Source organism: Montipora capricornis, chromosome 1, assembly GCF_036669925.1.
Source record: "Montipora capricornis isolate CH-2021 chromosome 1, ASM3666992v2, whole genome shotgun sequence".
In the NCBI taxonomy this organism is placed as follows: Eukaryota; Metazoa; Cnidaria; class Anthozoa; order Scleractinia; family Acroporidae; genus Montipora; species Montipora capricornis.
Window position 1 is genome coordinate 21,052,345 of NC_090883.1, and position 13,044 is coordinate 21,065,388.

The 13,044-nt window shown below is 41.3% G+C and overlaps 1 protein-coding gene across 1 annotated transcript in view; it reads right to left on the reverse strand.

The window, feature by feature from the left end:
* The window catches only part of LOC138023388 (macrophage mannose receptor 1-like), a 204,130-nt gene that overhangs the window by 52,217 nt on the left and 138,869 nt on the right, over positions 1–13,044 (reverse strand). Inside the window, exons 21-22 of the mRNA XM_068870416.1 lie at positions 9,055–9,102; positions 6,824–6,977 (exon numbers count right to left, since the gene is read on the reverse strand). Of these exons, the coding sequence (XP_068726517.1) occupies positions 6,824–6,977; positions 9,055–9,102 (202 nt within the window). The remainder of the gene's footprint in view (positions 1–6,823; positions 6,978–9,054; positions 9,103–13,044) is intronic.

A 13,044-nucleotide genomic window follows, 5' to 3' on the forward strand; every position in this document is an offset into this window, starting at 1 on the left:
ATGGGGAAGAAAGATGGTCCTTTCTTGAGTAGATTGATTTGGTCTTGGCTTATGGATATGTTTGAGAGGTTGATAGGATCTAACTGATGTGATTCATTAGAAGTCGTTGTATTCGGTAACCTGCGCTTTCGACGAAAGAGTTTTCGTTTTCTCACTAGCCTGTGTAGCCCATCAAAACGACGGGCTTGTGTGGCCGTATTAATGGTAGAACCCTGGTGTTACTGGAAAAAGACTCCTGATCCAACGGAATTGTCTTGAACATCTTATATATATAATTAAGATTATAATTAGAATTAAGATTATAATGACAATTTGGTCCTTCAACCCCAAATCCCCTGATGAGTGGGCGACCACGAAACAGGCTTGTAGGGATGAACTTGTAGTTTATGTGTTTTTTTCTTCCGTATATATTTCGCTCTACTTCTATGTATTGAGCACTGTTTTACGAAAATCAAGTTTCACATTTATATGTATGTATATATATACCGTAGAATGAAGAAATGAAACCCATCCCGTTAATCAACTGATTAATTATAGCGAATGAAAAACATGAAGAATTGCCCTGAGCGGGATTTGAACCCACGTCCCCCTGATAAGTTATTTTACAAGACAGAATATATAACAAGTAAAGAACAATGGTCTTTGATCAGGTTCATTAAGCCTGCTAGTGTATGGTCAGGACACGTCCAATACAACCATTCATGACGGTTTCAGTGTTTTTCTTTCTGATTTCGAGCGCTTCAATGATCTTGCGTGTCTGATGTTGTGGAATGTTGTTATGTAGAATGTCCCATGACATCTCATGGGACATTCTACATAACAACATTCCACAACATCAGACACGCAAGATCATTGAAGCGCTCGAAATCAGAAAGAAAAACACTGAAACCGTCATGAATGGTTGTATTGGACGTGTCCTGACCATACACTAGCAGGCTTAATGAACCTGATCAAAGACCATTGTTCTTTACTTGTTATATATTCTGTCTTGTAAAATAACTTATCAGTCACTGATGAAGCCCTAACCGGCGAGACGTTTGACGTTCATTATAATCAATTTGCCTTAAGAAGTCTTCATAAGTTATTTAATATATATATATATATATATTATATATATATATATATATATATATATATATAAATGAATGAATAATCAGGACACGATCATTTTTTTGTCTCTGGTTTTCATACAGATCTGTTTCGTACAGGACGTTTAGTTTTGAAGATTACCGCTTTTTAGTCATACATGGCCGTTCGTGTTGCACGCTCCATATATATATATATATATATATATATATATATATATATATATATATATATATATATATATATCAGATTTAGATTTATTTATTTTGCCAAGAATTATACATATATATATATATATGTATAATTCTTGGCAAAATAAATAAATCTAAATCTGAGCAGAGACACCATATCTGTGCTCGACTCAGCTTAGTTCATTCACACCCTTGATCGAAGAAGATATCAAACGCCTTATCGGGAAATCCAGTAAGATGTCTTGTAGCTTGGATCTGATGCCCAAACCCTTTGTGGTTGAGTGTATTGATGTTCTCCTACCAGTTGCTAGCAGGATGATCAACCTCTCTCTACAAACAAGTTTCCCGGATACCTGGAAACATGCAGATGTCGGCCTTTGATACTGTAGATCACACGATTGTCTCCATACGGACTTTGGTATAGCACGACAGGTGCACTCTTGGTTTGAGTCCTATCTTTGCGACAGATCCCAGTCCATCTCTATCAAAGGCGGAACGTCAACGAATTTTCAGATGAAGGATGGTGTGTGACAAGGACCTTTCCTAGGTCCTTTACTATTTATCATCTACGCTAGCAAACTGTTCGAGATCAGCGAGCGCCACTTACCTGATGTGCATACCTATGCTGATAAACACACAGTTATATATTTCCTTTAATTAACGCTGACTCCAGCGCTGAGCAGTCTGCTGCTGTTGAGGCCAGGAAACACTGCATCGACAACATCAGGGAATGGATGCTCTGGGACAGGTTAAGATTAAATGATGGCAAAACGGAGTTCATCATCATTGGCGGACGACAACAACTCGCTAAAGTAACCACTGGCACCCTGTAAGTCGGTAAAAGTGTAATTACACCGGCTAGCGAAGTCAAGGACCTTGGGTGCTGGTTCAATAGACATTTAAAAAAAGACACCCACATAATTAACATATGTAAGGCCGCATTCTTCCATTTATTTAAAATTAGAAAGTTTCTCAGTATATAGAATGCACAAAAATGTTAGTGAATGCTTTCGTGACCAGTCCCTTGGACTATTGTAATAGTCTCCTATGTGGGTTACCTAACAACCAGCTGCACAAACTCCAACGCGTGCAAAATGCAGCTGCACGTCTTATCTGCAATTTAAGTCGATTCCATCATATTACCCCTACTTTGTACAGTCTCCACAGGTTACCCATTACTTATAGAATACAGTTAAAAATTTTACTTCTTGTCCTAAAAGCTCTAAATGGACTTGCCCTTTGCATATATCAGAACTCTTGTAGCCTAAGTTACCTCTAGATATAATCTCAGATCTTCTGCGAACACACTATTACTGAAATATCCTACTTTTAAGAGTCTTGTTACCTTGGGCGACCACTCATTTACTTGTGAGGCACCCAAACTGTGGAATAATCTCCCCTGCGATATCGGTAATGCCAGTAATTTAGATCATTTCAAGCGCCTGCTCAAAACCCATTTGTTGAGAGAGGCCTATAGTTACTACAGCTAGTATTTTTAGATAATTGTAATCACACCTTTTTATTGTTAATCTACTTCTTATATATTAGAGTTAGCCTATGACTAATTATTGTTATTATAAGCTGTTATTGTCATTTATCCACCCATATTAATTTTAAATAAGCTTATTGTAATTAGTATCATCACTGTAAAATGGTAAATCGTTTTTCCATTTTGTGATGCACGTGTGAGCATCTTACTACGCAACACGCGCAATAAAAGTAAATAAATTATTATTATTATTATTATTATTATTATTATTATTGTTATTGTTATTATTATTATTATTATTATTATTATTATTATTATTATTATTATTATTATTATTATTATTATGTCCCGGTGACAGATGTGTGGATTGCCAGCAGCAAATGGGCCGATTGCGAACCGGTTGAAACGGGAACTAATCTGATCGAGTTTGTCATCAAGCCGTTGGCGTACTACATTGACATTAACGAGAAAGAGCTGCGAATGGTGCTAAAGATTACCAACAAGATGAAACGCCCACAGAGGATGGCAAGAAGTACACTCTGGTTAACAACATCCTTCATTCCATCATCAAACAGTTTACAATGAATATCAACGAAACGCTGGTGACAGAATAGTCAGACACTCAAGCATACAATGCTTACATCAAGATCTTATTGAACTTTACGAAACAGGCCAAGAAATCGTACTTGACCAAAGCTCTGTATCACAAAGACACTGCCGGGCATATGGATGAAGTGGAAAATACAGCAGAAAGTAATGAAGGTCTGAATAAAAGAGCCACATTTACTAACAATGGCGCAGAAGTGGGGTTCGTCGGACTACCCTTTTATGACGTGTTTGATATTGACAAGTTGTTGCTTGACGGCTTGGAGATCAAAGTCAAAGTGGACTTGAACAACAACGCCTTTGTTCTCATGGCTCATGATCTCGCGGGTGGAAAAAAGATCGATGGTTACAAGACGCTGTTTTCTGGAAGTGGAAACATGAATTGTGGGTACTGTCCTGACGTTGACAGATTAGATTGAGAAAACGGTTACGGCTTGCTCCGTTTTGATTCGACACCGCCAGAAAGTGGACATCACGATCATCTGATACCACATCGAACGGGCAACGTGAACCTGTACCTGAAATGTGGAACTCAGACGAACTCAGTTCTCAATTTAATTGCCGAATCTTCACGTGGTCAACGATTTGTCCCAAAGCAATGCGATCTTTATGCATACGTCCCAAGAACAATGACAAGCCTGTCTTTCTGACCCAGTTTAGGCACCCCTGATGCAAGGCGGATTCCCAAGGGATAGGCTACCTGTCATCAACACGTACCCGGCCGGTCTCATCGCTAATACGGACCTTCATAACCAACCTGGGACGCATTGGGTGGCCATGTACTTTGAATCGCCCCGTGAAAGTGAATTACTACATTATACCTACATTCTACGGGAGGTTACCTATTATAACGACAAACCATTGTAAGGACTGAGCTCGGATGTTTGTGGAGACTATTGTTTGTTTTCAACGAGCATAGAATGTTGGCAAGAACACTATTCAAGCTTAATTTAACACGATTGCGATGACGAGCGCATTCTGGATTGGTTCACCAAAGTGTCCCATCATTGTGACGTCACCTGTATCTATTTGAAACAAAACCTGTTCCCCCAAGAAAGTTTTCCCGGAGCATTTCTCTTAATGCTCATTACATCATTGCTTTTTACAATCCTCGAGATACTTGGCGTTAAGGACACTGGCACAACAGGCGTTTTCTGTGCGTTTTCCTTTTGTATGGGAGAATTTTCCAGACGCTACATCGTTACTTCAACGAGTATAGAATGATGACATGAACACTATTCAAGCTTAATTTAATACGATTGCGATGACGAGCGCATTCTGGATTGGTTCACCAGTGTCCCATCATTGTGACGTCACCTTTATCTATTTGAAACAAAACCTGTTCCCCCAGGAAAGTTTTCCCGGATCATTTCTTTTAATGCTCATTGCGTCATTGCTTTTTACAATCCTCGAGATACTTTGGCGTTAAGGACACTGGCACAACAGGCGTTTTCTGGGCGCGTTCCTTTTGTATGGGAGAATTTTCCAGACGCTACATCACAATCATTTGGATACACGCCTGGAAGTCGGCCAACTTTGAAATGCCGCGCAAGACCTGGAGTACAGTAAAAAATCGAACATGGCCGACCATTTTCAGCTACGGGCTTTCAAAAATAGAATAGAAAATCTATTATATCGCAAGGATACAAAATCATAAATCCTAGAATTATGAGTGGATGAGTTGAGATATTTAAATTACACATTTAAAGAGCTCTGCAAGTTGTTCAAAATGATTGCGAACGGAAAATCAAGATGGCTTCTCTTACGAGTTGGCTTTGTTGTTTTGTATTAAAATTATTAGTCCAGAACATGCAGTAAGACGACAGCTTACCTAAAAAATGCGTCCATTTACGGAATTATCTGATGGTGGGCGAGCGGTTTTTTGCTCGCGCCGGTGATGCGATATTTTCAAATTTTGTCGCAGAAAAAAAATCGCGAGAAATTGAATGAGTTGAACTTCTGGCGATTTTTTTAGCTGTCGTGTCGCCAGTTCAAGGGTGGCTACACTTGCAATTTTCATCGCTAGCTGGCGCCGGCGCGAGCAAAAAATCGCTAGTGTAGCCTTGGCTTTAGGGTAAGGGATACACTGCGTTGCGTCATGCCGAGACATTCCCTTAATTATGCCAGCCCTGGGCCATTGTTTTCGTGGTTATAATATATGCACATGAGATCGAGGTTTTTGGGTCTAAAGTAGCGCGTACAACTACTTATGTTGTTTTCTAAAAATATTAGCCAAACTTTGGCGATTCCTCGCCACATTTTCCATTTTCACCAACTTGGCATTTCTGGAAAATTAGAGGAATTTGGTGAATTGTCATCATTTTAATTTGCCATTTCCGCCATTAGGCAAACTTTAGCGAATTTGGCGATTTGTTGCCATTTTCGCCACTGCGTGCATCTCTGGACATAAGTGCCAAAACCAAGGTAGCATCCTTACAATTCATTCGAATGACAGAAATGTTATAGTCAAACTAAAATGCTCCTGTAATTATTTTTTTTTTCAGACTTTGGGCATGCCTGACCTTTGAGTTGACTGACTGGCAAAATCTTGAGCTTTGATCCCTATCCAAAGGCCGTTTACTTTGAGTGTAAGTTTAGATTTCACGGTCCGCCATTACGCACGTTCAAAACTGACCGATTGGAGCTCAAAGGGCTGGATCCAGGAAAAAGTGAAAATTTCAGCTTGTGAATGCAGCTTATTAAATGTAAAACGCGAATTAAAATTTCTGAAAGCCCAAAATTCCCGTGCTTCATATTATTTCTGTGGCGTACACACGCATTGCATTCTTAAACTAGTGAGTCTTAATTTGACGCCATTTTCTTCTCTTTCCAGCTCTATCAAGATCTTAAAGTTAGTAATGGCGGACCACTAAATAGAAAAAATCCAGATAATATAAACAGGTGTCATTTTGAAATCAAGGCTTAAAAATTTTGGCCGCCTAGTGTTTAGTTAACATAGTTTTGAAATCCAAAGAATAATGAGAATTATGTTTTTGGTCACAAGGACACTTGATGTTTGAACTGCAAAAACAACTTGAGAGAAGTGTAGGGAGCACTTGAGAGAAGTGTAGTGACACTGACTTACAAACAGTGTATTTTACACTAGTACACGAATAGCAGCATGAAAATGCCTGCTACATAGTAACAACCACTTGCAAAACGTTTCTCAAGCATTTCTTCGAGAAAACTATCACACGAGACCTTGACACTAGAGGGAGCAATTTCCATCATAAAATGACATAACCTGGAAAATATGTCTGCACCGCATAGTTATCTGAGTTATACTTTTATTCGTCCCGCAAGAAGCACAACTTGCGGAGCAGCCAGCTTTAGAAAACCTATTAGAGCGTTTTAAAGAGCTTGAGAATGATTTCATTGGTTCGAAAGTAGGAGAAACTTTGTAAAGCTGTTCCTTTAATTTAAGCCTAGCTACAATACGTATCATACTTACTGATCATCTACAGTAACCAGGTCACCCTTCGTGCCGTCGTTCAAACCTTGTTTGCAAATACTTTGTGCATTCAACCATGTTTGTCTGTTGTAGGACACAAACAAGTAGCAACTCGTGCCGTAGTTGATCCATCCTTCTTTACAGCTTTTAAGTTCTAGAAGACAGTTTAACATAAATTTATATACAAATTTATTTATTAGTTATTGCTTATTGTTTAGAATCAACAACCGCGCGGTGAACTAGAAGACAGTGTTGACATAATGAAGAGAGCGAGTTTGATATCAGAAGCGGACTTTGCCACGAAGACAACTTGTCATCACTACTGTTTAAAGTAATGGCGCTACGTACCACAAACCCTAGTATTACGAAAGATGAAGGCTGCTTTTCAAAGCACATGAAGCCCATCATCAACCAGTTCTTTTTGTACGATTTGAAAATGTATGGGGCTAGCGAAAACCAACTAGACATTTATTCAGGTGGTAAGGATTCTCTCGCAAGACATCAAGATTTCATGTGCAATGTTTTGAAAACGAGAAGAACAAGCCTAGTTTGCAAAAGTGTAATAGACTTATCAGACGACCAGCACATCGGGGAAATAGATGAAACTTAAGAGGGGACCAAATACCTATAGGCATTCTACAGTTGGGCCAAACTCTCAACACCGAGATGAAAGGAATGCCAGGAAGTGGCAACAATATCTGGACTGCAGGCGTAGTGCCGGTATTGTTGATTGGCCAATGGAAGAACGGGTAGACATGGATAGAAGAAGTATCTTGGAAATTCATTGCTGTCTGCGCACCAATAGTGCAATAGTAACTGTGTCTGCAAATAAAGATTGTAAAAGGAGGGAGAACACTTAAATCCTTACATGGCTACCTAAGAGAGAGCACAGAGTTTCTCCAGGTTTCTTGGAAGGAGGGGTTGAAAGTGGAAGAGGAGAATCTTCAGGATTATCAGAGGAGTCCTGGGGAAAGAAGAGAAACTTCCAGAAATGGAAGGATGAAGTTGTACTTCATGGAGAGTTTGTGTGACAAACATCAGATGTAGCTGGAGGGTAGCCCTGGCGATGGCTTAGGGAAGACGTTATGAATAAGAAGACTTGTACAGATAGATGACTTGATCCTGGCTGCTCTTAGGAACAAGCTTAAAGATCTAACGCGCTCAAATAGAGCATACATAAGACCCCAAAAACATCGTTGTGTCGAGTTTGTGGTGACTATACTGAAACAGTACAAACGTATTAATGGATGCAAAATACTCGCCCAGAGAGAGCCTAGACAAGGTGGTCCAGTGGGTACACTGTGAGATTTGCAGAAAGTAACGTGATACGACCATGAACCCTTGCAGGTCGCAAAGTATGGAAAGGTGAGGATAACCTGAGACATGAAAATCCATACGGAAAAGGTGCCGAAGCCCAATCGACCAGATATCACTCCCTTGTTCAAAAAGACACACAGGAGTGGATACTTTCTGACATAGATTTGCTAGCGGACCAGAATATCATCAGGACTGAGAAGGAGAATCTCGAAAGCTATCAGGACTTAGTATCCGAGATAAAAAAAAAAAAAAAAAAAACTCACTCCTCAAATGTTACACTTAGACCGATCGCGATTGGTGCATTTGGTACTGTCTAGCAGGCCGCGTAGACCCGAGATGGGAATTTAGATCTACCCGATATGTTGAGAACTTCACAGTTGTCGCCAGTCCTCGGAACTTCCCACCTGTTGTGGAAAGTGTATTGTCTCCCTAAGCTGCAGGGAGATGCTGAAACATGGGAATACCCAGATGGACTTCAAAAAATAGAACAATCGCACAAAGAAAAAAAAAAAAATGTCTTCATTGTAAAGGGACGTATTGTCCCTTTAAGGATTTGGAGGAGGATACCCTTGCACCCTGTAGAATATTTTTCCTTTTCTCAAGAGCAGTGGACCGGGCAAGGAACACGTTTGATGATGATGATGATGATGATGATGATATTGATGGAGGAGGAGGAGGAGGAGGGGGATAAGAAGAAGAATAAAACACACGAAGTATCAAAAAGAATCTATAACTCGTGACTTTAATTTCACCGAGGGCTTGAATTTTTCCTGCTTTCCTTTCGTTACTGCTTACGAAACGTTCATAACCGCCATGATGAAAAATAATAATTTGTTTCTTTCTGTGCTTCTTCCTAATATATAGTATCTTTATACAATGTGACTGTCCCACAATGACTTTATATTTGGACTTACTTGGACCAGTTGATGGGGCAATGGTGTTTGGTGCTGCAACAACGGTGTCTACAAACAAAATATATATATATATAATTATCAAAACGCATGAAAGGGCTAATTCTTCCACTGAAAAGGGAGTTCCACAATGTTTAGCTTCTGGCCCAGAGCGTCTACTATTTCCGCTACAGGGACTTTATTAAGACGGAATTAGTAAAGTATACGCGTCTTCATTCAGCGGCGCGCATACTATTACAACATCATGCATATTCGTAAGTCCTTGTCAGCTGAAGTGACTCAAACGCTAGTGCATGCTTTGTCGTTTTGACTAATGCAATAGTATGCTCTACGGTTTACTGGTTTGCCAGCAGAATAAGTTACAGCCTGTAATCAATGCATCCGCTGCACTTTTCTATGAAGTACCTAGATTTCCCCACATTACTCCAATCTCGTGTGACATTCATCGGTTGCCGATAAGATCTCGTATTAATTCTAGGATCATATTACTTACATTTAAAGCTATCTACGAGCTTGCGCCTAAGTATATTAGCGGAGCTCCGCGCGCGGAGCACCATAGTTAAGAAAATATGGTAACCCATCGATGTGAGAAAATTTGGTTTTATAGCCATGATGTCATGAATGTCCGTACGTACGTCCGTCCGCCACTTCATGTATGCCAATGTGACCAGTACACGTAACCATATCACCGGCTCAAGTTTAGAGCTCATCAAGGAAGCAATACTCCATTTGACACTGTAACTAGTTTACAGCATACATCTTTGATATTGGACATCAATGTTATGATCAATTGACACCTGTCAAAACAAGGTATCCGCTGACCAGTATCACGTGACTATATAGTGGGCTCAAGTTAGACCTTATCGATTTCAGCTGTTTTTTTGAAGTTGACCGCTGACCAGGGACTGGTTGTTGATTGGATTGCAGGCTCAAGCCAGGTCAGACACTCACACACACACACCTGATCGAGGCTTCATTTTCGCGCTCTTTCTGTGGCTCGACGCGGCTGCACAGCCATGCTACGTCAGCAAAGCTCTTGACAGTCACTATTCTAGTGTTAGTAGGATACATCTGTCTCAGGATGGGAGGCTACAATCCTTTCCCCGATCCGTCGGGACGTTTCCGAATACTGGTTTGGGGAGGAGCTAACTTGGGATATAGCAACAAAAGAAGCGATGGCATTTAATAAGATGCTTTGGTTTTGTCGAAATCAAGTGTGTAACGTGCGAGTAGCTGCGTTGGTGGACAATCAGGCGGTTATCCACGCGTGGAATAACCAAGGGGGGAGGAGTTCTCCTCTTAATAATGCCTTGAAGGTCTTATTTGCGACTCCGCCTGAATTGAATATCTTACTGCGTCTGTCTTATGTCCGATATGCCGAGAATCCAGCCGATGGGCCATCCCACCTTCTCTCCCCATTAGATTGCTGCTTGACGGATAAAATGTGGGTTTGGAGGTTGTACTAGCCATACGTTTGATTTAATGGCGTTGGACTATAACGTGATGGAGGATCGATTTGGAATTAGTCTTCCTCACTCTACGCCAAGTCTATCCCAAGGGTCTTCGAGTGTCAACCTTTTTGAGCAGTATCTGCCACAGCTCGGTAGCCGTATGCTTCACCCGTATGTTTTCCCGCCTTCGCGTTTTGTCGGCTCAGTTTTACGGTTCCTTACGCAGATGGAACAATCGCGAACAGTTGTTGTTTTAGATGCCTACCCCAGAAAATACTTGTGGCCGTTGCTAAAATACAGTGCAAGAAAGGCTTTGAAGATGGCCGTTAAGGGTGACCCCGATGTACGTCGAGGCAGGGATGGGTCTCTCACTCTGGAAACCCGGGATACCTCTGGGGTTTTTTGGTTGAATTTTAGTGTATTATATTATCTGGAAAAGTTGACTTTGTGACTGTGGACGCGCTTATTCTGGAGTTCTATTTGATTACAAGGGTAACAAAGAGCTACTTGCAGCGGCAAAGTTGTTTATCCCTTCGTTACGTTGTCCTGTTAGTAGTCACGCCAATGAGAGTGATTTTTTTCGTTTTTGCCATTGTTGCGGATATCGGAGGAAGGTCCTGACTCCACCAACGACTTGGCCGCCAAGTATTGACCTTTCTTCCATTGATAAGCGGTTGCAGCAGTTTCTGAACTTCGACCAGGCGAGCAGCTATTCCAAGCAGAAAGGATTATTGCAGAAGGAATTGGAAGCATTTTTGTCCGCTCTACCAGGGTGCGTATCTCTAGCCGCGGTGACCACCCTAGGTTTGTGTCGTTTCCTTATATTTAAGGACAAAGATGGCAGGACTAAGGTTTACCGTAACTGTTGTAAATTTATTAGTCAACGGGGTAAATATTGTTGTGGTTGTCCACTTCGGTTGTCATATAATACTGTCGATTCACATATTGGGAAGTTAAGATCTTTCACGCTTTTGGGAGGGATGGTGAAGGGGACAGGAGGTTGGGACTGGGTAATCCGGCTGACAAATCTGTAAAGGATTATCTTCGTGTGGTAACTGCGCAGCAGTTAAAGGCCAAAATAACACCTAAGCAGGCTACACTCTTCTCCGTGGATAAACTCACTCAGCTATCTCTTTTTCCTGATAGGCGCCTCGGTGAGGCGAACACGCCCCTACACAAGTTTACTATTGCTCGGGATCAAGATTACTTTAAGACGGCATTCTTTAGTGGTGATCGGCCTGGTGATTTGGGCCAAGTGAAAGTACCCGAAATTCTGCGTTTTCCTAATGATGATGGGCTTTTGTTTAATCATATCTGGGGGAAAACTATGCGAGATGGCGATCAGAAACGTGTTTGAAATTAGACGGAATCTGCAAAAGACTGTTTGTCACAATAGGGGTATTGAGCAGTATCTTGATGTTGAGGGGGGGGGGAGGGGGGGTGCAGATCAAAGTCGATCTTACTCGTGGTTTTTTTGTTCAGCCCAACGACCCCCAAGGGTGGTATCTTGGACTCCCCCTTTTTTCTTCGGCGGCTGCAGAGGCCCGGCTTAATTGTATCTGAAGAAAATGGGGGCAGATAACGGGCAAAAACTCCATGGTTTCAGATCAGGGTGTGCTATAACTCTAGCACTGTCGGGCATAGAACAGTCGGAGATCATGGACCATGTTGGTTGGAATCGCCGTCACACTGCTCTGCATTATTTGCAACTGGCAAAAGTGCTAAACCCCTCTGGAGCGTCCGCGAAGCTGGCGTCGAGCGAGATGATGAGCGTTAACGGTACATGGCAGGATATTGATGAACTGAAGTGCTTAGTGTGTGCTTTTCCATGAGCCTGTTCACGGAGACCTCAATCGGACTGATTACTGAACCTGAACGTTTATTTATTTACCAGCAGGACGTCTGCTCGACTATTTCTTTTGGAAGAAGGGATAGTTTCTAAAGAAACTGTGGTGCTGCGTCGGTGGGAAAGTAGTATACAAAAATTTGGTTTATCAACGGAGTTGATAATGTAAATTGACCACCGTACAGAGATTGTAAAAGCTGACGTTTCGAGCGTTAGCCCTTCGTCAGAGCGAATCGAGGGATTATGGGTTACGTGTAGTTTTTATAGTAGAGTAGGAGCTACGCTATTGGTGGTAACATGGCAACGTGAAAAGTAGGAATATATTAGTTAAATGAAAAGCGTTCGTTAATACCGTGAGGATTAAGGGTGCCGATTTGAAAGATGAATTTTTGTTCCAGATTCTTGCGGCTTTCCGTCGTACCTAGATGTAGGGAAAGGCCGCAGATAGCCATGTGTTTTTTGGAGTGGTTAGGCAGATTAAAATGGCGAGCGACTGGCTTAGATGCATCCTTGTCATTCTTCTCAACATCGCGAAGGTGTTCGCGGAATCGGTCACCTAGTCGTCTACCTGTCTCACCAATGTATAATTTATTGCATAACGTACAGGTTATGCAATAAATGACATTTGCGGAGGCACATGTGAAACGATCGGTGATCTTAACAGATCGCTTAGGTCCCGATATCTTGCTAGTGTTA